Source organism: Nestor notabilis, unplaced genomic scaffold (genome assembly GCF_000696875.1).
Source record: "Nestor notabilis isolate BGI_N333 unplaced genomic scaffold, ASM69687v1 scaffold11776, whole genome shotgun sequence".
In the NCBI taxonomy this organism is placed as follows: Eukaryota; Metazoa; Chordata; class Aves; order Psittaciformes; family Psittacidae; genus Nestor; species Nestor notabilis.
The window spans coordinates 28175-51601 of record NW_009931532.1 but is presented as its reverse complement, the minus strand read 5'-3'; the positions used below and the strand labels follow the sequence as shown (position 1 = coordinate 51601).

General features: G+C 37.3%; 1 protein-coding gene across 1 annotated transcript in view; it reads left to right on the top strand.

The window, feature by feature from the left end:
- LOC104406852 (ras-specific guanine nucleotide-releasing factor 2-like) overlaps positions 1–22743 on the top strand; it is a 25485-nt gene extending 2742 nt beyond the window's left edge. The window contains exons 3-11 of the mRNA XM_010015960.1: positions 9076–9188; positions 15891–15951; positions 16472–16575; positions 17154–17238; positions 17854–18051; positions 19703–19782; positions 21547–21664; positions 21894–21962; positions 22651–22743. Coding sequence (XP_010014262.1) covers positions 9076–9188; positions 15891–15951; positions 16472–16575; positions 17154–17238; positions 17854–18051; positions 19703–19782; positions 21547–21664; positions 21894–21962; positions 22651–22743 — 921 coding nt within the window. The remainder of the gene's footprint in view (positions 1–9075; positions 9189–15890; positions 15952–16471; positions 16576–17153; positions 17239–17853; positions 18052–19702; positions 19783–21546; positions 21665–21893; positions 21963–22650) is intronic.
- Positions 22744–23427: the final 684 nt, after the last annotated feature.

The following is a 23427-nucleotide window of genomic DNA, read 5'->3' as shown; positions in this document are numbered from 1 at the left end:
GCTAGCAGAATTTCATAGATAGAAATGTCCTTTAGGGTGCCAGGTGAGAGGTTGGGAGGAAGGTGAGGAGGTTGGAAGGGGAGGAGAGAGGAGGAGAGAAGAGAGGAGGGGGGAGGAGAAGAGAGGGGAGGGTAAGGAAAAGGAGGGGGAGGGAAAGGGAGGGGAGGGGAGGGTAAAGGAAAAGGAAAGGAAAAGAAAAAGGAAAGGAAAAGGAAAGGAAAATGTGGAGGGAGGGAAAGCGGGAGGGAGAAGCGGAGGAAAGGAGAGAAGGAAGGAAGGAGGAAAGGAAAGAAGAAAGGAGGGAGTGGAAAGAGAAAGAGCACTCTGGGAGAAAATGAAAGATTTTTGTATGCCTTGGATAGATGGGTACTTCACGGTAATTATACTGATTTGACACTACATGAGAGTAATCAAGAACACGTGGTCTAAAAAGGGTTTATTGCACAGCTAACTGCAACAATGTCAAACTGTCCTATGTCAAACACAGTCCCCTTTTTTCCGTGCAATGGGTGTAATTTTCGTAGAGGTTAACTTTGCTAGGGAATGAAGTCAGTAAGAAATGCGTAAACAGGAAAATTTGTGTTGTGGTTGTAAAATTGGTTGTGTTTGAAAAGATGAACAGTCCAGAAGAGATTAATAAAACTTCTCTTGGTATCATGGGAATGATTAAACATTTTGAGTTATTGGAAGCAGCCTATATACACCAAGTTTTCTTTGATCTTGTTAATTGAAAATCATCGCATGGCAAAATCTTAGCTGTAATGGGAACATAAGTCTGCTATTATTATTCTGTGTTATGATAGTGTACAGTACATGCTTAACATGCCCTTGCCTCAGTTCATAGTAAGTAATTGCTAAGAGTTGAGTTGAGATTCTGTGCTCATTAAAAGACAGTTAATTAATGTGTTTGTGAAAATGTTAGGAGTCATCAGAATTTTGTCTGTATTAAGCAACTGTCTACAACTGCTTAGGTGGAAGATTAGGTTTCAGAGGTGACCCTGACTGAGATGTGATGATTCTTTATCATAAACACAGAGTAACTGTGAAGAGTGCAAGCACACTGTCATTGTAGCAATTTACCAGAAATGCACTTTCTCTCCTTAAAAATACAAGTATTCTCTGTTTCCATTTCAAAAGTACCCATGATATGCAAAGATATAATATTGTCTTGGATATTTGCACCTACTTTTGCATAACATAATGTTTACAATTAGTAGTCTTTTAAAAATATTAAGAGGACAAAGATAATGACTAATAGTTCAACACTGGGCATCTTCAAAGTGGAAGCTAAGTGTGGAAGCTATCACCTGGACTCCCAAGTCTCTCACTGCCTTTTATTTTTTCCATGGTAAGAGTGGAAGATTTTGGTTCTCTAGCAATCTTAATCCAGTATTCCAATATAGCAAGTATTTTAAAATGCAAAGGCTTTGGCACGGAAAGTAACAAATGCTACAGCAACAGAGCATATAATCAGTTTTTTGTGCTGTTTACTGGTGAGACTAGGGAAACAGAAAGGACAGAAGACCTAAGGAAACCAGATATGACTGACTAGTTTCTGCTGAAAAAATATGGAACTGCTTAAAGGAAAACAAGTAAAGAATTGCTGTCTGGCCAAATATTATGAAGTACTGGCAATAAAGATGTATAGTTCTGGGAGAGCAGTAGCTCAGAGCGTCATTTTGTAGTAGCAACACAAACTGCAAGCCAGAGAACCCTTAGCTACCAGTGTCAGGTGAAGAAATGATTATTAGATTTCCAAAGTGTCAAAATAATACAAACATCAAAAATTCAATGAGATCAACAGAAGTGCCAAAAAACTTCACTGCATTTTAAGATATTTGAATCATTCTCTGACCACTTAGCAACCTGGTCTAATGGGTGGTGTCCCTGCCCATGGCAAGGGATTGGAACCAGATGAGCTTTAAGGTCCCTTCCAATCCAAACCATTCTATGGTACTGTGATTCTATGATTGGTACATTTGAGACATTCTTCAGCAGCAGCCAAGGGCCAGTTTTATTGCCTTAGTAAAAAAAACAAAACCAAAACAAAAAACCCAACCCAACCAAAACAAAAAAACAAACAACCACCAAAAAAAAAGAAAAAAAAACAAGGAAAAAGACCCACAAAATAAAATAAGGTGATCTTTGCAAAAATAAACATACAGTTCTGTATGCTTTGCTGATACCGTTTTCTCTCTACTTAACTTGGAATTTGCTTTTACTGTAAAAACTTCCAGAGCCAAATAGGCAATTTCTGCCCTCTGCGGTAGCAGCTTCTCCCACTGTGTGGTAGACTGTGCTCCTTGTGGTGTGCCTGAGATCCATGTGGTCATTGCTACCCTGCAGTACTATAAAAGGTGACCTACCGAACACATTTTTTCAGCCAAAATGCCGTTTCCTTGTTATTAGATGTAAAGAGAAGCTAAGATACTAGATGGGGATTTCTTTAGTTCTCTTTATACGGTGTAAGATGCTACTGCAGACATGCTTAACACAACAGCATGTGGATAGTTCTGCAGCATGGCAGACTCTGTTTTGGTGCTCTCTGATCCACCAGTGACAGTCAATTCTCTACATGTTATTTGTCTGCCTGAATTAGTGTACAGATTTATTGTGCTGTAGTGCCCAGAGCACAGTCCCATGAGAGTGTGCCATGTGTTTGAAATGTATGCAACATAAAGAGACTAACATGCAACCACCTATTAAAAAGTGCTTTTACATGTATCATCCCACTTAGTTGTTTTCTACCCTCCATCACTCCCTCTGGATCCCTTTGGCTTGCTTCAGTGTGCCGCATTCAAGTGTATAATAACACGGGTCAGTTAGTGCATGAACTGACGGACAGAGAAATGATCCAAATAAGTGGTTCAGAGCCTTGTGTTTATTCAGTTTTCTCTACCAAATCCTTGGCAAGGGTTTGTAGGGTTTTTCCTTTGCTAGGTTATGGAATTAATTAGCTACCTCCAGTATCTTGCAATTGTGTCAAAACCACAGTTGTGTATGGTTTAAGGTTAGGGTTTTTTTAAAGCACATGTTTTTAAAGTTTACTGAGTGTGAACAGTATTTAATATGTAAACTTGTCTGTGGCTGGAATACAGAATCATTAAAATGAACAATTCAGCCTATTCAGTGAGGATGTGCCTTCATAACATGGTTTTATTATCTTGAAATGATACTAAACAATGCTTAGAAGAAAGATTCATTATTTTTAAAACTTGGGTCATACTCTGTGGGAGCCTCACTTAAATTCCAAGTAAATATATAGTAGTAATGCCAGATCTGCACCCTTTCAGGAGGGCAGAATGAACTAAATAATGTCTCCAAGTGCTCCCAAGTGCACAGGTAAAAATTTGGAAAAAAAAAAAGCCTGCTCACATGATATGATACATATCACATACTTTTTGGTCTTACCCCACTTGGCAACAGGAATCAAACCTGTATTGCTCATCAGCCAAAATCAGCATAGCGTGAAAGATGGCTCTTTTAGGTTTTCCAGGGTGTTTTATTTACATGTTTTGTAATTTTCATTCCTTATCTCTCCTCTTTTTCTCCCTATTCTGTCTTTTTCATTCAGCCACCTGCAAGCCAACAAAGCTTTTTTTTTTTTTCTCCCCCCAAAAAGTAATAGCAGAATGTTTACAATTCATTTTAAAATGTAATCGAGAAGAACAGCGTAAGACTTTCCTGTTGTAAACAATGAAAACACAAATGATGAGGCAGACAGTCATTGTCAAGACAGGAGTGTTGATGGGAACAGAAAGGGCTTGTGAGGATAAAACTCCCACTGACTGCTGCAGAGATGGAAAAATAGGAAGGGAAAAGGAAGCCAAAAGGAGAAAGTCTCTGTATGATTTTCATAATGCTAGTGAGGTCTTGCAGCCTCCTTTGCTTAATAATACTTTCTTGCCTTTTATCTAAATACCTTGTACTAGAAAATTGAGCTTTCTGCTTCTGTGGCAAGCATTTTGTAATGGAGCTTGTCCAAGGAGAAAGCTTTTGCATCTGCTGATGGAGAAAGAGAAACTGGCTTCTCCAGACTTCCCAGTTTTGAATGTCAGCTGGGTGCTTATTCCCATTGGCTTCTTTGAAGATCTCAGCTGGAATGAATTGGCAAATCTTAACTCTCTTACAAACTAGATAGCTGCCCGAGAGTATCAGTGAGTTAGGGAGTTGCCACAAGACCTGGGGAGCAGACCATGGGTTGAATTTGAGAGTACTAGTCATGATCTCGATGCCTGTCTTGCTTCAGATCAGAAATAATCTGCTACCAGTCATTTTCTTGTTCATGCTGACAAAGCTGTCTTGGGTTTTCGACAGAAGGTTTTGCAGAGGTAGTTATTGGTAGCACTTGGGGATTATGTAGGACACCTGTATACTGAGAATTGTCCAAGCAAACATGATTTCAGTTAGGTAAAAATAGTTTTAGTGCCTCTGAATTGGCCAATTCCATTTTGTACATTGCAATAAAAAATAAGATAAAAATTCCTTTACGTGGGTTCCACTTGGCTCACGTTTAAAGGTGTGAAGTAATGAAAAAGCCAGGCTGAACGGAGCAACCTGGTCTAGTAGAACGTGTCACTGCCCATGGCAGAGAGCTGGAACTGGATGAGCTTTAAGGACCCTTCCAACCCAAACCATGCTATGATTATATGATTCTATGAATATGATGCCTGGCAAAGTTACAGTGTTTATTGTAGAAATGTGAACAATTATGCCACACTTACTGTGTGATAGCAAGATGTGCTATATTTTAACTACATTTCAAATAAATCCCTAGGATCCGTGGCATCTGCCTTGAAACAGCAAAAGAATTTGGGGAGTCCTTTCTGGAATAAGCAGGCATCATGATACAAATTGTGAACTGAAGAAATAGGTTTCCCCAGAGAGGCAGAGAGCAAGGGAACCCTGAGTTAACCTTCCAGTGTGCCGTTGATCACTTAGTGAAGAAATCCAGTTTGCATAAACTTACGCCCTTCGCAAAATACAGTTATGCTTTGAATAGTAATGCACTTAATTGCTGCTGTGCTCTGCCTGGACATCACAGAAGTGTAAGGGTTTGTTATACCATGGCCCTTCAGGGAATGTGATTCAACCCCAGAACAGTAGCCAAGCTTGCAGTCAGTCAGACTAATTAGGAGTACTCTGCACCCACTTCTGCTGAAGCCTGACAGGTCCTTCTTCACGGAGGTCTTTCTGAAAAGCTCTTGTATGTATTACATCCCAGGTCTTACAGGCAGGGATGTCACATTTCTTATCTGCCCTGAACACTTTAATCTGATGATACATAATGGCTAGATTCTTAACTACAGGGTCACACAGTGCTTGGACAAGGAGAGGTTTGTATTGTATGTGCCAAGAGTTACTCAGTCATGCTGTTAACATAGCTTGTACTTTTAACCTGTTTATATTTCATCAGGAGTGACAAGCTAATGCTGATACTGTAGAATCAAGACTTGCACTCTTCCCCAAAGGATGTCTCTTTGCACTTAAAACTAACTGAAAGACAAAGCTGTTATTCTTTGCTTGCTTCTTGAAGAAAGCCAGACTTAATATGAGTTCAAGGATGAATTTTCCTGATAGCCAGTTATATATTTTCTCTCTGTCTTCCTCTTCTGTAAATGTTTTGTGGCCAGTGAATTTATAAACATTTCTCTCAGCATAATTGGATATGATGGTTGAAGTGTGTGTTTATGCTGGAAAATTAAATGCTGTTGTAGGGGACTGCAACACTGGAGTAACTTCAGTTAACTCTGATAGAGTTTGATCTGCTGTGTATAAGATTAAGAGCTACTCCACTGATGCCGTTGAAATACTTATGTTTACACTTTGGCAAGACAGAGGAGATATTAAAATCATAGTGCAAACCCTAGCTACTTAAAAATATTCCAGATTCCCTGTAAACAGTCTTTCAGTATACCTCTCTCCCCTCCTGCCCCTTCCTTCCCTCCCTCCAGTGTTTTCTGTAGTTCTTAGAACTTATGAACTCAAATATAAATTAGGTTCTCAGATTTTAGCTCCCTTTTATTTGTCTGTTATTCAATGTTTCCTTACATTGTTTCAATGAAGAATGTTTCCTATCGGTTAGGAAGATTTAAAGAGGAGGAAAAGCTTTTGGGGTTTCACTGAGCCCATGGCAAAACTTGAAAATTATATTCTATTATGTTGCAGAAACCACCAACAGCAAATCTACATATTTCTAGTTGTACCTCATCAGCATAGCTGAATTTTTCTTTTTCTTGCTTTCTGTTGCCTCTGCTGCAGTCTCTTTTCTTCTGGCCAGTGACTTCAAATCCATCATTCCTTCTTTTTTTTATTTTTCCTCTGCTGGAATAGGTTGCTTCTGAAGCACTTCTCATACTGCAGCACAGCTTTCCTAGCTCCTCCCAGCATGGAAATGTGCTCGCACATATGAAAAGAACGTTGCTGTCTAATGCTGTGCATAAGAGAGGTTATCAGGCTGGTTATAAGTCTACTTAAAACGTAATCACGCTGACTTTAGTGCACTGTAGTTACAAAGGCGGCTCTTGCTTTCATAGTGCAGGAGGGTGTCAGCAAAATTAATACACTTCTGTCTCTTGCTGCAGACTTCTACTGCTGGAAACTTCATTAAGTGGTACTGAACACGGTGTGCACTGATTTTGATCAGTTGGGAACTGCACACTTCCTATTCTTATCCTAGGTGTCTTGAAGGCAGACCTTTTACTTCACTCATCAGCTGTCATTTTTTTCTATATCTGCACATTTACAGTGACAGGTAGAGAATTTTACCAACCATTTTACCTAACATGCTAAATGGGGATGTTAGAGTTGGATGCCTTTTCTGTTCATTTATGATATTTTTGTAGCACAACTAGCAAAGATACCAAACTTCTTTTATGTAGCGTTCACCATCAAGCTATAGGATAGGCAATGCTAATAGTACTTACACTTGCTGCTTAAGCTTGTGCAGACTCAAGGTTTCTCCTTTAGCTAATTTTGATAGTTTCATATTCCAAATGTTTTTCGTTTTAAAATCACTGGAGCAAACAGTACTCTCATGTACTTCGGTTACATTCCTCGTGCTTTCAGTAGTGAAATATTTCAAATTTCCATACCCTAAATAAACAAATAAAAATCTCTGTTTTCTTTTTGCAAACAGGCTAGAACAGTTCCTAAGGGAGTCATTTTGGACTATGGCTATAGAAAATGTGTTTTATAAGACAAACACAATGCAGTACCCAGAGCTATTTTTTGCTTGGCTTTGAGGGCTATATTTGATAATGCATCCAAAGCCTGGTACTGCACAGCTTCCTGTTCTCCAGGATTCTCTAATATGGACAAATATCACAAAAAAATCTAAGACACATATTTTGGTTTCAAATTGTGAATTAGCTGTTGTCAAGGTGAGAAGACTTGAAGAATGAAAAGGGGATGCTTGTAACAGGAGAGACATGCCCAGGGTGTTGCTGACACGAACATTTTGAGCTCACATGTCACAGTATGGCTGTGACACCACCTTTAGTGAGCATGGATTCTTCTCCTCCTCTTAAACATGTCATCCCTTTTCCAAAACAAGCATCACTTTGTGACTTGGGGTGTGCTCTAACGCTCCCACATCCTCTCTATTGAAGCCTGCAGTGTGAGGACGTGTGTCTTCAACAAAGGTGTTTCTCCCCAGAGGCATGCATCTCCAGGAATCCTGTCAGTTCAGGAGCCTGTCGCAACAGAAGCGTTGTAACTGGTTCTTTGGAAAAATGAAATACTCAGCTCTTGCACAGAGGTGCCAGATAGTTCCCATTTTCAGTAATTCCATGGCTTGTGTTCCCATGGAAACAAGCAGAAGCTCGCCACAAACATGGTCCTGCTTGCAAGTAACTGTGGGTTATGAAGAAAGATTTGTGATGCACTAGATGACTTAAGGTTTAGTTTACTTATTGAAATGCTAGCTTTGAGCCAAATAGAAGCAATTTTGGAGTCTACTTCAAGACTTGCCTGCAAGTTCTCTCACCTTAAAGCCTGTATATTGTCCTATTCTTTGATTTTCTTACCAACAGAACTGATTCCAGGAAACCTTATAACAGTCTTCCAGCATTTAAAAGGAGCTGACAAGAAAGCTGGAGAGGGGCTTTGGACAAACGCCTGTAGGGACAGGACAAGGGGAATGGCTTTAACCTGCCAGAGGGGAGATTGAGATGAGATCTTAGGCAGAAGTTCTTCCCTGTGAGGGTGCTGAGGCCCTGGCACAGGGTGCCCAGAGAAGCTGTGGCTGCCCCATCCCTGGCAGTGTTCAAGGCCAGGTTGGACACAGGGGCTTGGAGCAACCTGGTCTAGTGGAAGGGGTTTCTGCCTGTGGCAGGCGGGGGTGGAACTGGATGAGCTTTAAGGTCCCTTCCAATCCAAACTAGTCTGTGATTCTGTGATTCTATGGTTGTTGTGTCTCATGTTCTTGAATTACAGTGCTGCATGATGTATCAGTCTGCCTCAGAAGTAATTAAAATGCCAAAGGTCTTAAGTGCAGTGCCAGAGCACACTAGTCTGATTTATCAAGCTTATTAGGTTTAGTACTTCACTACACAGAACAAAAAGCAGACCATTACTGAATGGTGAGTATGAGATAAAAACGCCGAAGTGGGAAGCAGAGAAACAGCAAAACACAAAAAAAAAAACAGTGAAAAAAACCCCCAAACCCAGAACAAGTAATAGTGTCTAGCTTCGCTAGGCAGTGGTCTCAGTACTGCAATTAAACTGTTTTTCTGCTTTTATAGTCATCACAGGATAAGAGAGAGCAAGGTGTTTTGTGGCTATTGGTGAGATGGCAGTTCTTACCGCAGAAGAGAAAGATTAAGTGATTTCCCCATTTCTACACAGAAGATAAAGGTTGGAAAATGAGGTTGGAAAATGAGATAAATTACAGCCTTTCAGGGCTCATACCTTTGTGGCCTGTTCATTACAACAGCTTTCCAATTTTCTCTAAATCATTTTGAAACTTACAGGGGTGGGGGGAAAAAAAAGGCAAAATGTCCAGAAGTATATGCTTTTCAGTTTTTTGATCAATATTGTTTAGACAAAAGGAAGTATAATTATTTTCCTTTGCAGGATTTTGAGCTGAACAATGAGCTGAAAATGAATGTGTTAAACTTGCTGGAAGAAGTTTTGAGAGACCCTGACCTTTTGCCACAAGAAAGAAAAGCTACCGCAAATATACTGAGGTAAGTAAGTTTCTGATAATTCAGTGAGTTAACTGTAGTATGTGAAATAGTTAGGGGATCATGTATCATTGAATACACAGGGTTTGTTTTTTCTCCAGAGTATTTAATTTTGAAGGATTTTATTAGCTATAAAGTGTTTTACTCACTATAAAACAGAGACTGTTTTAAGATCCATTCATAAAAATACCATTTTAGAAAATACTGCTGCAGAACGGCTGGCAGCCATTGGTTCAGTACGCTTAGCTCACAAGAGGCTGATGATAGCCTAGCATGTCATAACATCCTAACAAGACTATGTTTGCACTCTCCTTTGTGTTGACACCATGTCCAAAGTTCTTTGGGTAGCTTACAGAGAGAAATTCTTTTTTAATTAATGCCCTGAAATAGAAGACCTTTAAGCTTCTGCATAACCAGGACTATTTAAATTAGGATTAGAACACCTTATTTTGTTACTTAGGGTTGATATTACAGAGTTGAGTGTCCAGTCATGCCAAAAAGACAAATCTTTATATGCACTTATCAGTGAAAATAATCCCATCCACTAAGTGCAAATATTTTACAGACACCTATTTTCATGTAAATTGTTCCACATTACTAAGGAGCAGTGAACATTTAAAGATTAATCAGTTATTAAAATAAGATACGATTTAAAAACACAGATGAATCTGTGACATGCTTTGTATTATTTATATAAGTATGCTGCAGGAAAACAACCAAGGGTGCAATAAATGCAGTGTGTCTGAATTTTCTAAGATCAATTGACAGGTTTCTCCAACAGATACTTAGATGAAAAACAGTGAGGGGAAATGTGTTCAACTGATGGGGAGACGTCAAAGGATAAGAAACAAAGATAAGTTCTTAATAAAAGCACCTGAACTCAGTGGGATCCTGCTTAGTTTTCACATAAATAAAAATAAACCTCTATTTTAATAATATTGCATGTGCGGTTATTCCAAGTAAAAATAGTGAGGTTTTTTATTTTATTTCCATGAAAGACATGGCAAGCAAGAAGAGCAAAAAGGGTTAGTATAATGGGTTTTAATAATATGTGTGACAGCAAAGGTTCTGTCAGATTGCTCACAAGGGGGAAGTTACCTTAAGACCTATAGCTTCTTAAAATATGTGAGAAAATAAACCTGGATTGGCTGTTCTGGCAGAGTAATGAAATAAATATATGGAACCTTGGTAATTATGTGTAAACTGTGGGTTGCCCTCATTTGCATCCTTTTACTGCTGTTCTATGAAATGGTAGGTATTGTTTGCCCTCTCTCCCTTTCTAGCACTTACTACTATCTGAGCACACTTTATATTCTAGTGAACACAGTTAATCAGATATTTACATTAAACATTTTTCATAATTTTTCAAAAATTCAGACTGAATTTTTGACCATACTGTGAATTTTCACACCTTTTCTTTTTTTTTTTGGGGGGGGGGGGAAGGGAAGTCTATAAGAAGTAAAAAATCTGAAAAAGGTTACATTTTTTAAAACTGAGAAATGAGGCAAATTTAAAGCAAAAGGAAGAAGTGAAAGGAAACAATACTCAAAAATAAAATTTTAGTAAAAATGAAAAAATGTATGCACTGAAATTGAAATAAATGTTAATTTAAAATTAAGTCATTTGAAACAATTTGTAGGAAAAAAATTCACTTTTTAAAATCCTTGTTTCATAGTCATTATCCTGACAGTATTTCTGGAAAGGATTATGGCACTTTGCTTTACAAGCAGACAAGTAAAGCATGAATAAAATGACCTGTCCGAGTTATCATTGGGAGTTTCTGTTGGAAACAGATAGAGAATCAAGATTTCCTCAGATATAGACCTCAGCTAAGTCATCTTTCATCAGGGTTTGCAGCTGCATACCCTAATCCTGCCAAAATTTTTGAACAACATATTTGATTGTAGATTTGTTCTTACAGAGCCATAAGTACTTGGTTACATCCTACAAGTTAGTGCTGGGAAAAAAGCCACTGGTGGCTCTGCATGCAGGACTAGTCCTTTTGACTGAATGCAGCATGGATGTCGCACTTTCTTCAAAATTAGGCATGAAATTTAAGCTTCGGCTAATATTACTTACCAAAAATCCTTTATTGCTTTCAAGACTGGCAATACTGCTAACATACATGCATGTGGGGACAGCTTGTTTGTCAAATGTTTCTATAGTACTTCAACTACAATAGTCAATATTATTCAACTGAAATATTCAATAATATTTCAAGTACATTTCAATACTATTTCAATATTATTACAACACTAACTCCAGTAAGCATCGACGACACAGTACTGCTGTCCAAAGGGTTTGAAAAACAACTCTGTTCCATTTTCAGTAGTACCATATTTCGGTAGCAGCTGAAATTACTCCTGTGTCCTATCCATATGTTTATTATATACACAAACTGCCCATAAACTTTCAAGTAAGAGTTATTGCATAAATAAACTTTGAGATAGAAGCCATTGCGTAAATAACACTTTCAGAATTTAAGCTGTTGTTAAACTGCAATCATCAGGACTTAGTCTCCAAGTTTAAAATGTTATTGCATAAATCAGACTGTCTTATGCTGAGCAAAACTGTAATCTGAAGGCTTGGGTGCACTCACCAGCCACACAGGAGGCAGTTATTTATCAGGCATGTCATATTTGTTAACAGTTAGCTGGTAAAGAAATTAATTCTCCATGAACAGTAACTGCTTCAGTGATTTGTGTATTGGAGCAATTCTGGCTTTGGACAGAAAAAAACATTCAGCTGGGGTGAAATACACAAATGTGTGGTACATCTCACCTTTTCACTGTAAGGAGGAGCTCTGGTTTGTAAATGACCTCAGGAAAATGGGTTGTCTAGTAATTAGACAAGCTTTCCAAGCCTTAAAAAAGCACTGAAGTTACTTCCTAAGATATATACTCTGAACAATGGTATATAATCAACTAAGAAGAGCAAATTGTAGGATTTAAGGAATAATCTTTAGCTGAATGTAATTGTGTGAAACTGTGTATCTGTGACAGTGACATAGGGGTTCATATTCCTTTATTATTCCACAAGCCTTCATTTTTATTGCACTTTATTGAAATAGGAAGATTAATGAGCTTTAAAAAAAACCTGATCAGGTTGCTAGTCTTGGACCTGCTGTCCCATGGAGACTGTAAACACAAATTTTTGTCTGCCTCAGGAATCATCTCAGGTAATGAGCATCAAGCAGGAGTCCCTCTGGTCCTCCAGTTTCTCAGCTTGTTAGTGGATTCAGAGGTGAAACCATCTCCAGACTGCTCTTTGAAACCTTAACTTTTTAATAATCCAAAATATAAAACTGAGTACTAGCTTTTATCAGGAGGTTCTAGCTTTTCTGGCAGATTGAAAAGGTCCTTGCTCAATTCTGGAACTGATTTCGTGAAGAATGAGAAATGAATAGAAGAAGAAGAGATAACATCTGCATGCCTACATCCTGTCTGACAATACAGTTTTATGAACCCAGTTGGCAACCAGGTTTCTGTTGCCAAAAGAACAAAGTTTTTTCTATATTTGTGCTAAAAATGAAGATACTTCTTCATGCACAAAAAGAAAACATGGTGACCTGAAACTGGTTCTTACCCTGTCATTTTTGCCTGATGCCTCCCATGGTGCCATGGGTCATTGTAGAAGTAGGTCAAAGCAAAAACTGAACATGCTCTTCCCTAAAATGGGAGAGTTCTATTTCTTATGTCTGAAGATGACTTTTGTAGTAGGGACAACCAAGGCTATGTTCCTCTTCACCAAGAACTGCTAAGCTTTAAGCAAACATTGCCATACTGCATGAAGACTTGAAGAGACACCATGTTATACACCGGTATATCTCTCATGTAATTGTTTTCTTGTTCTGCATCAGATTGCAGTTTTCTATTGTTTACCAACATGGCAGATTACAGTCAATGTTCTGAATATTAAAGAGAAGGCCTGTAGTGGAATGAAATCATTTCTTGTTCCTCGAACCATGCATAGATTATAATGACAGTTAAAAGGAAAGACATTTCCTCTCTCTGTCTTATAAAAAAATCTTTGGTGGCTAACTGAAGCATCTAAGCATGAAATAAACTGTAGACATCTAATGAAGCACTTCCTCCAAGGTAGCTGCCTATCACGAAGGAGATTCTGTCCACCCAAATTGTCTGAAGTTAGGTCTCTTGAGTGTTCCTCCAGGAATCATAGAAGACACCTTTCTTTCTCAGACAATTACGAAAAAGCCAGGCAGTGACTTGCAGAGGATGTGAATCCCACCCTGGATGTCTTAAAGGTATCTAGAATCTTCTTTGTTATAGAAATGTGTAGAGGTGCTCCAGATACTGTGTTCCTCTTTTGGTTCACGTACCAATTTCTGGTTTGGAGAAATGCTGCTCAGTCCATCATCACCACATACCCACCTCCTTGGAAATACATTGTCTTTTTGGTTTTCTTCTAGGTGGAGGGCTTCCATCTAAAACTACGTAAAGAAGAAATATAAGTTACCCACTTAAAACTGTAGGACTATTTTACTTTTATTAGAAATCAACTTGAATATTTTTGACAGCATTTTTTCTACGTGAAAGCACAGATTTGTCATAACTAGAAGTTTTAATGAAGCACCAATTCAGAGGGCTTCTCTGGGACAGGATGAAAATGGGAAGGAGGCGTCAGCCAGTTGACACGTCCCTCATGAAAATAGCAATTCACCCAATTGCTTGGTGAGTGTCACAGAATAGGCTTTTTAGTTGTTCTGAAGAGATACTCGGTGCAGGCTTTTAGATATAAAAGGCCTTGGCATATTGAAACATGTAGTCTATCAGAGTTCTGGTTTGCTAGTCAACCCTCACTCTTGGCTTCCCTGCATTTCAGTTTTCACAGTCTACTCTCAACTCTGAAAAGTAGATGAATTCAGAGTGAGGTCAGGAAAAGCATTTCTTATAGTAAATTCAATGTTCAAACACTTGTGAAAGAAAGTTCGTTCTTTCTGACCCTGCGTATGTGTATATCCCATGGACTGTGTCCTTGAAGGATATTGGGTATAAACGTCTCTTTTTACAAACTGAGTGTATGGGTGCATATGTGCATATAAATTTCTTGGAAAATTAGTCCCTTTGTGAGCAGAGATTAGAGAAGGAGGAAAAGTTGCTTTGTATTCTGGAGATTATATGGTCAGCTCTGGGAAAGATTGTGTAGAAAGTGAATGGCAAGGAAAAGTGTTTATGAGAGATACTGAGCTGCTTCATGCCTTCTTGAATCATCAGCAGAACAGCTGGTATTTCTTGCATGATGTGACTCTTGTTGAACGGACTGACAGGATTTCTCTGCAGGGTAAAAAAGCTTCTTTTTATTAAATATCCATCCTGAAAGCTAGGCAAACCTACTGAAGTATGTTTTGCTTAAGATTTTACCAGTCTTATTTACAAACTCCTGCAATCTAGCTAAAATTTCATTGGTGATGAAGCAGGAAGGTGTAAAGTTCAGACTATACAGCAGGGAGTAACCAATAAATAGTTCTATCGGGGGGGGGGGGGGGTAGGTGGTTCAAGAAACAGTTCCTCCTTTTTCTTCCTCAGAATAAATGTAAATGAAATCCAGAGATATGCAGATGTCAGAATTTGATGAATGACCAATTTTCTGCCTTATATGATCTCACTAGACAATACATTTCAAGCTCTATAACTTACACCAGCTTTTAAAATACTCTTAAAATATTTTATGTACCATAAAGGAATAAGGAGATAGATGTTAATATTTTCCACTATAAAATTATTTGAGTGTTTGGGCTGGTCAGACATGACCAGTTTAAGTGAGAGAGAGATCTCATCTTAGCTGCTGACTCTACGAATTAGAAACTTATTTCATATGTATTTACTTCCTTCATTTGTAACTAAATACAAGCGGAGGTGTCACCCCATTCAATCCTCCCTGACAGAGATACTGTTAAACAGTCCAGCAGAATCTCTTGTTACCATTGCTTTCTCTCATAACCTTTTTCACTTGAATTACTGAATGCAAACCATGTACTTGCTACAAGTACAATCTGCTAGTGGATTGTTGTCTATATCCACACTCACAGCTCTTTGTGTGGGACACTGAATAAGATAGTGTAGTGCCAATAAACAAGAACACTTCCCAGTGAATCACTCTTTTATGCATGCCCATGTTGCTGTCTTTTCTTCACTTCTCAGATGTTGGGTTTTTTCAAACATTTCCCCAAAATATCATTTAGCACATTAGTTTAAAAATCAGAGAAAAGGTTTGAGATGTAATTCTCCACCTTTAGGTTTCCTAGGGTTATTCTGAATAGAGAGCATCTGATTACATGTTATTCTCACAATGTTGTGTTTTTGCGTTGCCAGTCCAGTTCTTGAAAAGGGAATTTTAGTTTGTCCACCAAACTTATTTGCACTAAAGCCAAAATAGGATAGATTTAGAAACCTTATCACTGTAATCAGCATATACATACAGTAGCTATTGTGATTGACCATTCTATAGTATATACTTTTCTTAGATCAGATATTTCAAGCATTTATGGCAATCATTTTACCTTACATTACTACGACTTCTACTTATAACAAGACATCAGATTTTAGGTATCAGATTTATTTTTTTTCTTTCAACCTGTTTAGCTGCACTCTTTGGATTTATTTTAGATAAATATGCTTGCCTGTTTGGTTTTCTCAGAACCATAGGCAATTTTATTTATATAGAATGTTCTACTTAATTTTTCAGGGCACTTTCACAAGATGATCAAGATGATACCCATTTAAAAATAGAGAATATCATTCAGATGGTAAGTTCATCTTGAAATTTAAACATTGAATTAAATCCTCCTATAGAAATGTTGTGTGTTTAAATCAATACAATGTAGCACAACTGCAACTTTACAGCTGTGGACAGAAATACTGTTGTTTTGTATCAGCAATGTAAAGTTCAGTTTAGAGAAATTAAGAATATCATAGATAAACAGGTTAAAAACTTAGGATCTGCATTTAAATCAAACGATGGAATGACGAAGGAAAAGAAAAAAAAGAAAAAATACTTTCAAAGTGATTACGTGAAAATTAATGCCAAATACACAGACTCTAATTAACCTACGTAGATACTCATGACTTGGTATGTGTCTTTTTTATCATGAGTTTCCAGTCTGAATATTTACTTTTATGTCGTTAGCAATTTTTCTTATTTCTTTGTAGCAAGAAAGTTAATTACAAGTCCATGTTGAAAGTTCATGTGAAGTTCTTAATACCTTGTGTTTAGAAATGTCTTTTGGTGCAAAATGAGATCATTAAGTGTTCTCCTTATTTTTGCAGTCAGATTGTCCAAAACCAGAGTGCTTTGAGACTTTGTCAGCCATGGAGCTTGCAGAGCAAATAACTCTTTTAGATCACATAGTTTTCCGAAGCATACCCTATGAGTAAGTGTTCTCCTACAAGTAACTGGAGTGAGTACGGTGGATGAATTACTGACTGGCAGTGTTAGGCACTACACTGATACATGCTACTGGCAAAAGGGTTTGCATATTTAACAGGATAATGTCCTTTGGCTGTTTCTGTCATTGCTTCTGATTCCGTGTAGTTTGATCATGTTTTGAAAGACTGAGTTCTTTGTTGAGAAAAAATACAACCCTCTGGTCTAAGGCTCTGGGCTAGTGATGGGTGAACATAGTAAGGAAGTGATTAATTCATACATATAGCAGTTTAATATGCATATAACCACATTGTCTGACAAGAACAATTTCAATAGGGTCACAATGCTGAAAATTAGAATGAGGGGATCGGGAAGGGGATTAAAAGAAAAATAGAGCTTCTTTATAACATTTACTGCTTTAGACAGCATTAAAAGTGATGGAATTGGTTTAAAGCTATGTTATTAGCGTCTAACAAAATGAGGTAAACTTTAAATCCACTTAGGCTATGTTTGCAGACAGAGACTCTGTACTGTGTTTATTAAGGGAATTTTTGTTTGTTTTTATTCTCTCCCCTGAATATCTAGAGAGTTTCTTGGGCAGGGCTGGATGAAAATGGATAAAAATGAGAGAACGCCCTATATTATGAAAACTAGTCAACATTTTAATGATGTAAGTACTCTTAAAAATACATTGATTTCTAGGAGCCTTGTTAACACTGTCTATAACCTCTGGAACAAAAATATGGGTTTTATTTTTACAATGTCATACAATTTCTCATCTAGTAATGACTATTACAGTCTTTTTGTGATTAACCTTTTAAATCAAAGCACATGAAGATTCTTGTTTTCAAGAACTGCTATTCAGCGTTTCAATAGCAATTTAGTAGTGTTTTAAATGGTGCTATAATGCCCTTTTGCTTACACAAGAATCTAAATGTTCTCCAGAGTGTGAAAATACAGCACTGATTCTATTTAATGAATGCCCTTTGTATCCCCAACCCTATCTTTGCTCATTTACCATTTTCCTTGAATTTTACAGAGAGTCTTCCCAGTCAGTTTTGATACTGTTGGCTTGGAGATATTCCCCTTTACATCTCTTACCCTTTCATATCTTTATTCTCCCCCACTTCCCTACAACACTGTTCTCAATATGCTTCCTCTGATTTTATTAAGAGCCATAAGTTCCATTGTGTATTAAGTTTTTCTGCCTTGTTGGTTTAACAGTTATATGTTGAAAGGGATAATATATTTAAATATCCTAAATTTATTCCTTTTTTTTGGCCAGATGAGTAACCTTGTTGCCTCCCAAATCATGAATTATGCTGATGTTAGCTCCCGTGCTAACTCAATTGAAAAGTGGGTAGCAGTAGCAGATATTTGTCGATGTATGCACAATTACAATGGCGTGTTAGAAATCACCTCAGCCTTGAACAGAAGTGCAATCTACAGACTTAAGAAAACTTGGGGTAAAGTATCCAAACAGGTAAGAAAAATAGGATTATAAGTAGTGTTTCTGGATCATATTGGTCAGTGTGTTGCTCAGAGGATGTGTTGAGATAGTATTCCTCTCATAAATATTTCCACTTTTACATTACTCTGTTTGCTTGAAGCACCAAGTGGTCTTGGTATTTCATGTCAAGATCTTATGTATTTCATTTATCCTTTTTTTTCTTTTTAATATCGTTAATGAAGTGTCTGTGGGAACAAACGGATTTCAATGGAATTAGCAGGTGCCTAGGACTATGACTTGGGCCTGAAGTAATGAAATATATAGGAAAACTAAATCTAAATATTTTCAGATATATACATGCAGATGGTTGTTAGCTACAGCTGAAGTCAGATCAGGTGCCTAAAATAGTAGCCAGTAGTAGCTCTGTTTTAAATGGTGTAGATAAATTTATTGAATTACTTAAAACTCAGCTTTCTCCTATTAAAAAAAAAAAAAAAAGTAAAAAAGTGAATATTTTAGTATGATGGAATAACAGAGCGAGGAAGTCAGCAGGACAGAGCAAATAACTTGTAAGTCAGGTAGTATTTGGACACAGAGTTTACTATAGGTAATGGGAATATTTCAAGTTGCCCATTTTAGATCTGGCTAATTGACATGTAAGAGGTGGGCTTTTTTTGTTGCATTTCCTCCTCTGTGTTTTTGCTCTGTCTGCAGCTTTTGCAAAACACTAAAGCACCCAAACAATGAAATCCACTACATACATTCTGAATGTACTGCCTTCTCCAGTCAGCTTTTTCTGTGGTGTTTTATAGCTGGTGCTATATTCTTTTGTTAAAAAATATGTTGAAAGTCCTTTCAATACAAAATGTTAGATAAGAGTTTACCTTAAAAAAGTTTTATGTTTAGAATTTGTTTGATTTTTAAACTTCTCAAATAATAATAATAATAATAAAAAAGTCAGATTAATGTTGTTGCGCAGTTCTTTAGTTCTTATTGGATATGTAATCTGAGTGTTTCATCAGCCTGCTATTTAGAAGAAAAAGGAAGTGTCTGTTTCAGCCTACGCTTTCTCTTAATTGGAAATTCAGTTTGAAAAACAACAAATTTCTCAGGATTCTGTATATTATTTCAAGCATGAATTGACTGAAAAGGCGAATTTGTTTCACTTATTAACTGACCAGGCTCTGAGGATGCCCACTGAAAGTAAATTTGTGTAAGACAGTAATATATTTTCAAATACATGTTCAGCTTTTATCAGAAACTTGGAGGCAAAACCAGCTTACTGCAAGCTGCAAGACAGTAAACATCCTTTACTGTCACTAATTTCAGTAAATGCAGCTGAGGATCCTCAGCAACATGTAAGGTCAAGTCCCTAATATTCTTGTATACACAGTAAACTGAATTGCCATTAATTTAATGAACTTGTGTTTTTCCTGAATTTGCAGTCTAATAATATTAGCATAAATACAGGTTCTGTGGATCAGTCAAAGGAAAAATCTTTAATAATGCATAACCTCCATTTTCAGAAATATACTGGGAACTACAACTAAGATAAATTTATAACACCTATCCTATTACTTTTGAAAATGGTGTCAAATCCTAAGTGAATTACACCTTTTCTAAAGTCTAATCCCAGTCATTAATGTGCAACAGCAATGACATTTGCAATCCGTTTTCTTTCTAGACAAAAGCTCTCATGGACAAGCTTCAGAAGACTGTATCATCTGAAGGAAGATTTAAAAACCTCAGAGAAATGCTCAAAAAGTATGCTTCCCTACAATATACAATTGTGGTTTGCTATAAGCAGTGGATAGTACATGTTAAAGATTAATTGGCTTTGAGTAATCTTTAATAATTAATATAATATTGGATAATATTTTTACCTATTAACTTTTTAAATTCTAATTTTGTTCTATTTGGCATTATTGTAGATAAATAGAATATCTCCAGAGAATTACTGAAGCAAATTAAACTATTATTCTGTGTGAATGTTGTTCCCTGTTGGGGTTTTTCTTACACTGATAAATGTTTTCAATATGTGTAAAGCCATATTTAAAAACAGGGTTCCAAAGAGTCCTTGTTCAAGGTAAGAAGCTTAGAATTTAGGAATAAACCTGAGTCAGATCAAAGATCCATTCACCCCTTTATCTTGCTTCTGACTGTGGACAGTAGCTGATGAGAGGAACATAACAGTAAGACCAATGCATAATGTTATTTCCTTTTCTATAGCCTCACAGCTCCCTGGAAAACAGTCTGCTTTTTCTCTTCGGTAGTGGTTGGGTATTATTTGCCAGCTTGTGCTTGACCATATGTAACTTTGGTAAACAAAATATGCTATGGCAAGAGTTCTACCCCAGCAACATGCATAGAAAACTTGTATTTCTGCAAGTTTTGTAGTTAGAAGTAGGCTTTCCAGGGTTGAGTGGTATCACTACTTTCAATGATCTCGAGAGAAGCAAGACTTGATCTACTAGAATAATTACTGGAATGTTTAAATATACATACATTGTTGGGGAGCTAATGACTTTTTAAAAAATATTTTTAGTAAAACGAACAGGTATTTTTATAAACCTTTCAGTAAATACCTTGCTTGCCTGTGTACAACAATAATACTCATAAAAAAATACTCAGAATGAAGGGCACTGCTAAGCATTGTCTGCCTAAGTTAACAGTAGTGCCATCACCCTGCCTTCTCCTTATGCCAGAGCTTCAGAAATCTATTTTCTACTATTTCTGCTGAGACAAGAGTCATTGAGCATGGAGCTGTGATTACTGCATTAGGGAAGAAACAATCATCATCCCATTCCTCCTGTCCCTCCAATAAAAGAAAAACCCTATTCTCTAGGTTCTCTATTCCTAGTTTTCCAGATCATCTTTGCTACCCCTCTATCTTTCTCTTTATTCTATGTGTCCGCTGTTGAGAAAGCCTGAATAGACTTTGACAGCATGGTATATACATATGTATACAGATACATACACATGTGTATATACATGTATATATGCATACATATGCGTATGTATAAACATATATATATGCATATATATATACATTTGTATGTATGTATATCTCCACATGTTCACGGACATGCTTAACACACACACACACATACATTCATGTACTCTTACTGTTCTAGGATGCTTACACTACTGCAGAACATCAGTGACTCAGAAGCATGTCCACATGCATTTTTAGCATGTGTGTGAGATCTATTTGTGAGATTGTGTGTCAGTCAGGATTGAAATATGCTTGAGGGTGTTCTCTCATTCCAGAGGTTACCTGTCCTTCGTCTCCATCCATCATGGTCCTACCTTTTACTAAAGGTTATCTGCCACTAATACTAGATACTGGACAGAATACATACAATTTTTCATGGACAGAGTAAAAACAACTCATGAAATCAAGGAAGGTGTCTTAGAAATTAATGTAACCCATTGAAATATGTTAAGTAATAAAGAGTTTGTGTGAGTTATAAAGTAATAGTTTGCAAATTTAGGTACAGGTTAATACGTTGATCTGTTGTTTTGCAGTTGTAACCCACCTGCCGTTCCCTACCTTGGAATGTACCTGACAGACCTGGCATTTATTGAAGAAGGAACACCAAACTTCACTGAGGAAGGCCTTGTCAATTTTTCCAAAATGAGAATGGTAATTTTCGATTCCTTGTATGCTTTCCCAACAGGTGTTTATTTTTGTGAGTTAACTACTGATTTAATAATAATTCCTTTGAATTTAACTTCTGAGATATACAAGTGTATTGGAATCATGCAGCTATTTGAAAGCAATTACTTGACTCGGTCTTCTATCACCACCTTCTGGTGGCTTAGCTGAAGTCAAAATGCAGTTGTACTTACATATGTATGTGTTCTTTTGAAAGATCTCGCATATTATCAGGGAAATACGCCAGTTCCAGCAGACGTCCTACCGCATAGAGCATCAGCAGAAGGTAAGGCTTTTCTTAAGCACTGATACCTCCTAATGAAGTCAAAGCTGTGGCAATAATTAGTAGTAAAATACAGCTGTTGTTGAAAGCTAAAATCAATGTATTCTGCTCCTGCACAAGAAGAGGAGAGGATATACAGAAATATGGATGAGTACTCTGGGGTTGTAATACTCTCACCTTGGCAGAAACGCTTTTTTGGACACTGTGTGTAGAAGCAAGTTTCTGCCTCCTCCTCTGGAAACTCTGTCAGGATTGCAGCCTTCATGGTTCTGGGGTATGAGGGAATGGTTTCAAAGGGAAGTCTTTGCCTTGTTCTCCTTGCCCAGTTAGAAGCATAATTCCCAAGGAATCTCAGAACGTGCTGATGCTTTATGCATCCTGCAATTCTTTTCCTCATATCACTTATGAGAATGAGGAAAACTTGCCCAAAACTAATCTGTGCCTTCAGAGAAGATTTCGTCTCAGACTTCAGAAGAGCAATGTGGGCTTAGGTAACATGGGTAAGGATTTTCCCATTTGTAGGAGCCTGTATTTAATTCATAGAATGCTGCTTGTTCAACTCTGTATTGTGTTTCTCAAGAAAACAATATGGGGGGATGTCAGGATCTGAAATGGGCTGAAGGGGAAAAGGAAAGCAGAAAATTTTTGTGGAAATAACAGAATCTGTTCACCTGTGTTTTGTCCATGCCAGGTCACTCACTATTTACTTGACAAAACACTCATCATAGATGAAGATACCCTGTATGAGCTTTCCCTGAAGATTGAACCCCGACTCCCTGCCTGAAGAGCCAGCTTTTCCTCAGAGTCTACAGAAAGCTTTAGTACAATGAACAAAATCATGTATGTCATGTTCTAAAGACAGCAAGGGAAATACTGAGAAGAATACAAGCTCTCTTTTCCAGTAAGAGATACAGAGCCTCGCAGCATTTCCCTCTCAGGCAACAAAAGAGCACTGAGGTGGAAGACGAAGATACTTCCTACCTGGATTAATTGATTGCTGCTTCACAAAGATAATGTTTTGCAGTAGGGACTATGCATTTAATGGAAAATAGGAGACTTCCCTGTCAATGGGAACTAATTGTAGCCATCTTACATGACAAATTAATGGTACAGATATAAAGGGTAGTAATATACTCAGGTATATTAAGATAAATGAGCAAAATGAGATAGCTGTGATGTGGTCTGGGTTGATTGCTAACTATGTGTTCACTGAGGCGGTAATGGTAGTGGAGTCCTCATATACTGTTAACTTCATTGAAATAACTGGATCTTAACAGTCATCTAGTCTCTTGGAGTGACATTAAAACATCATCTAGTATCTTCAGATTTGCAGCTGTTCAGAACACTTGCTGTACATTTAATGCTACCCTTTATAAAATGTTATCTTCTTTAAATATCCTGTCAGCCTTTTCTAAGGAGACTGATTTACAAGTGAATTGTAAATTTTTTTTTTTTCATTAATACACAG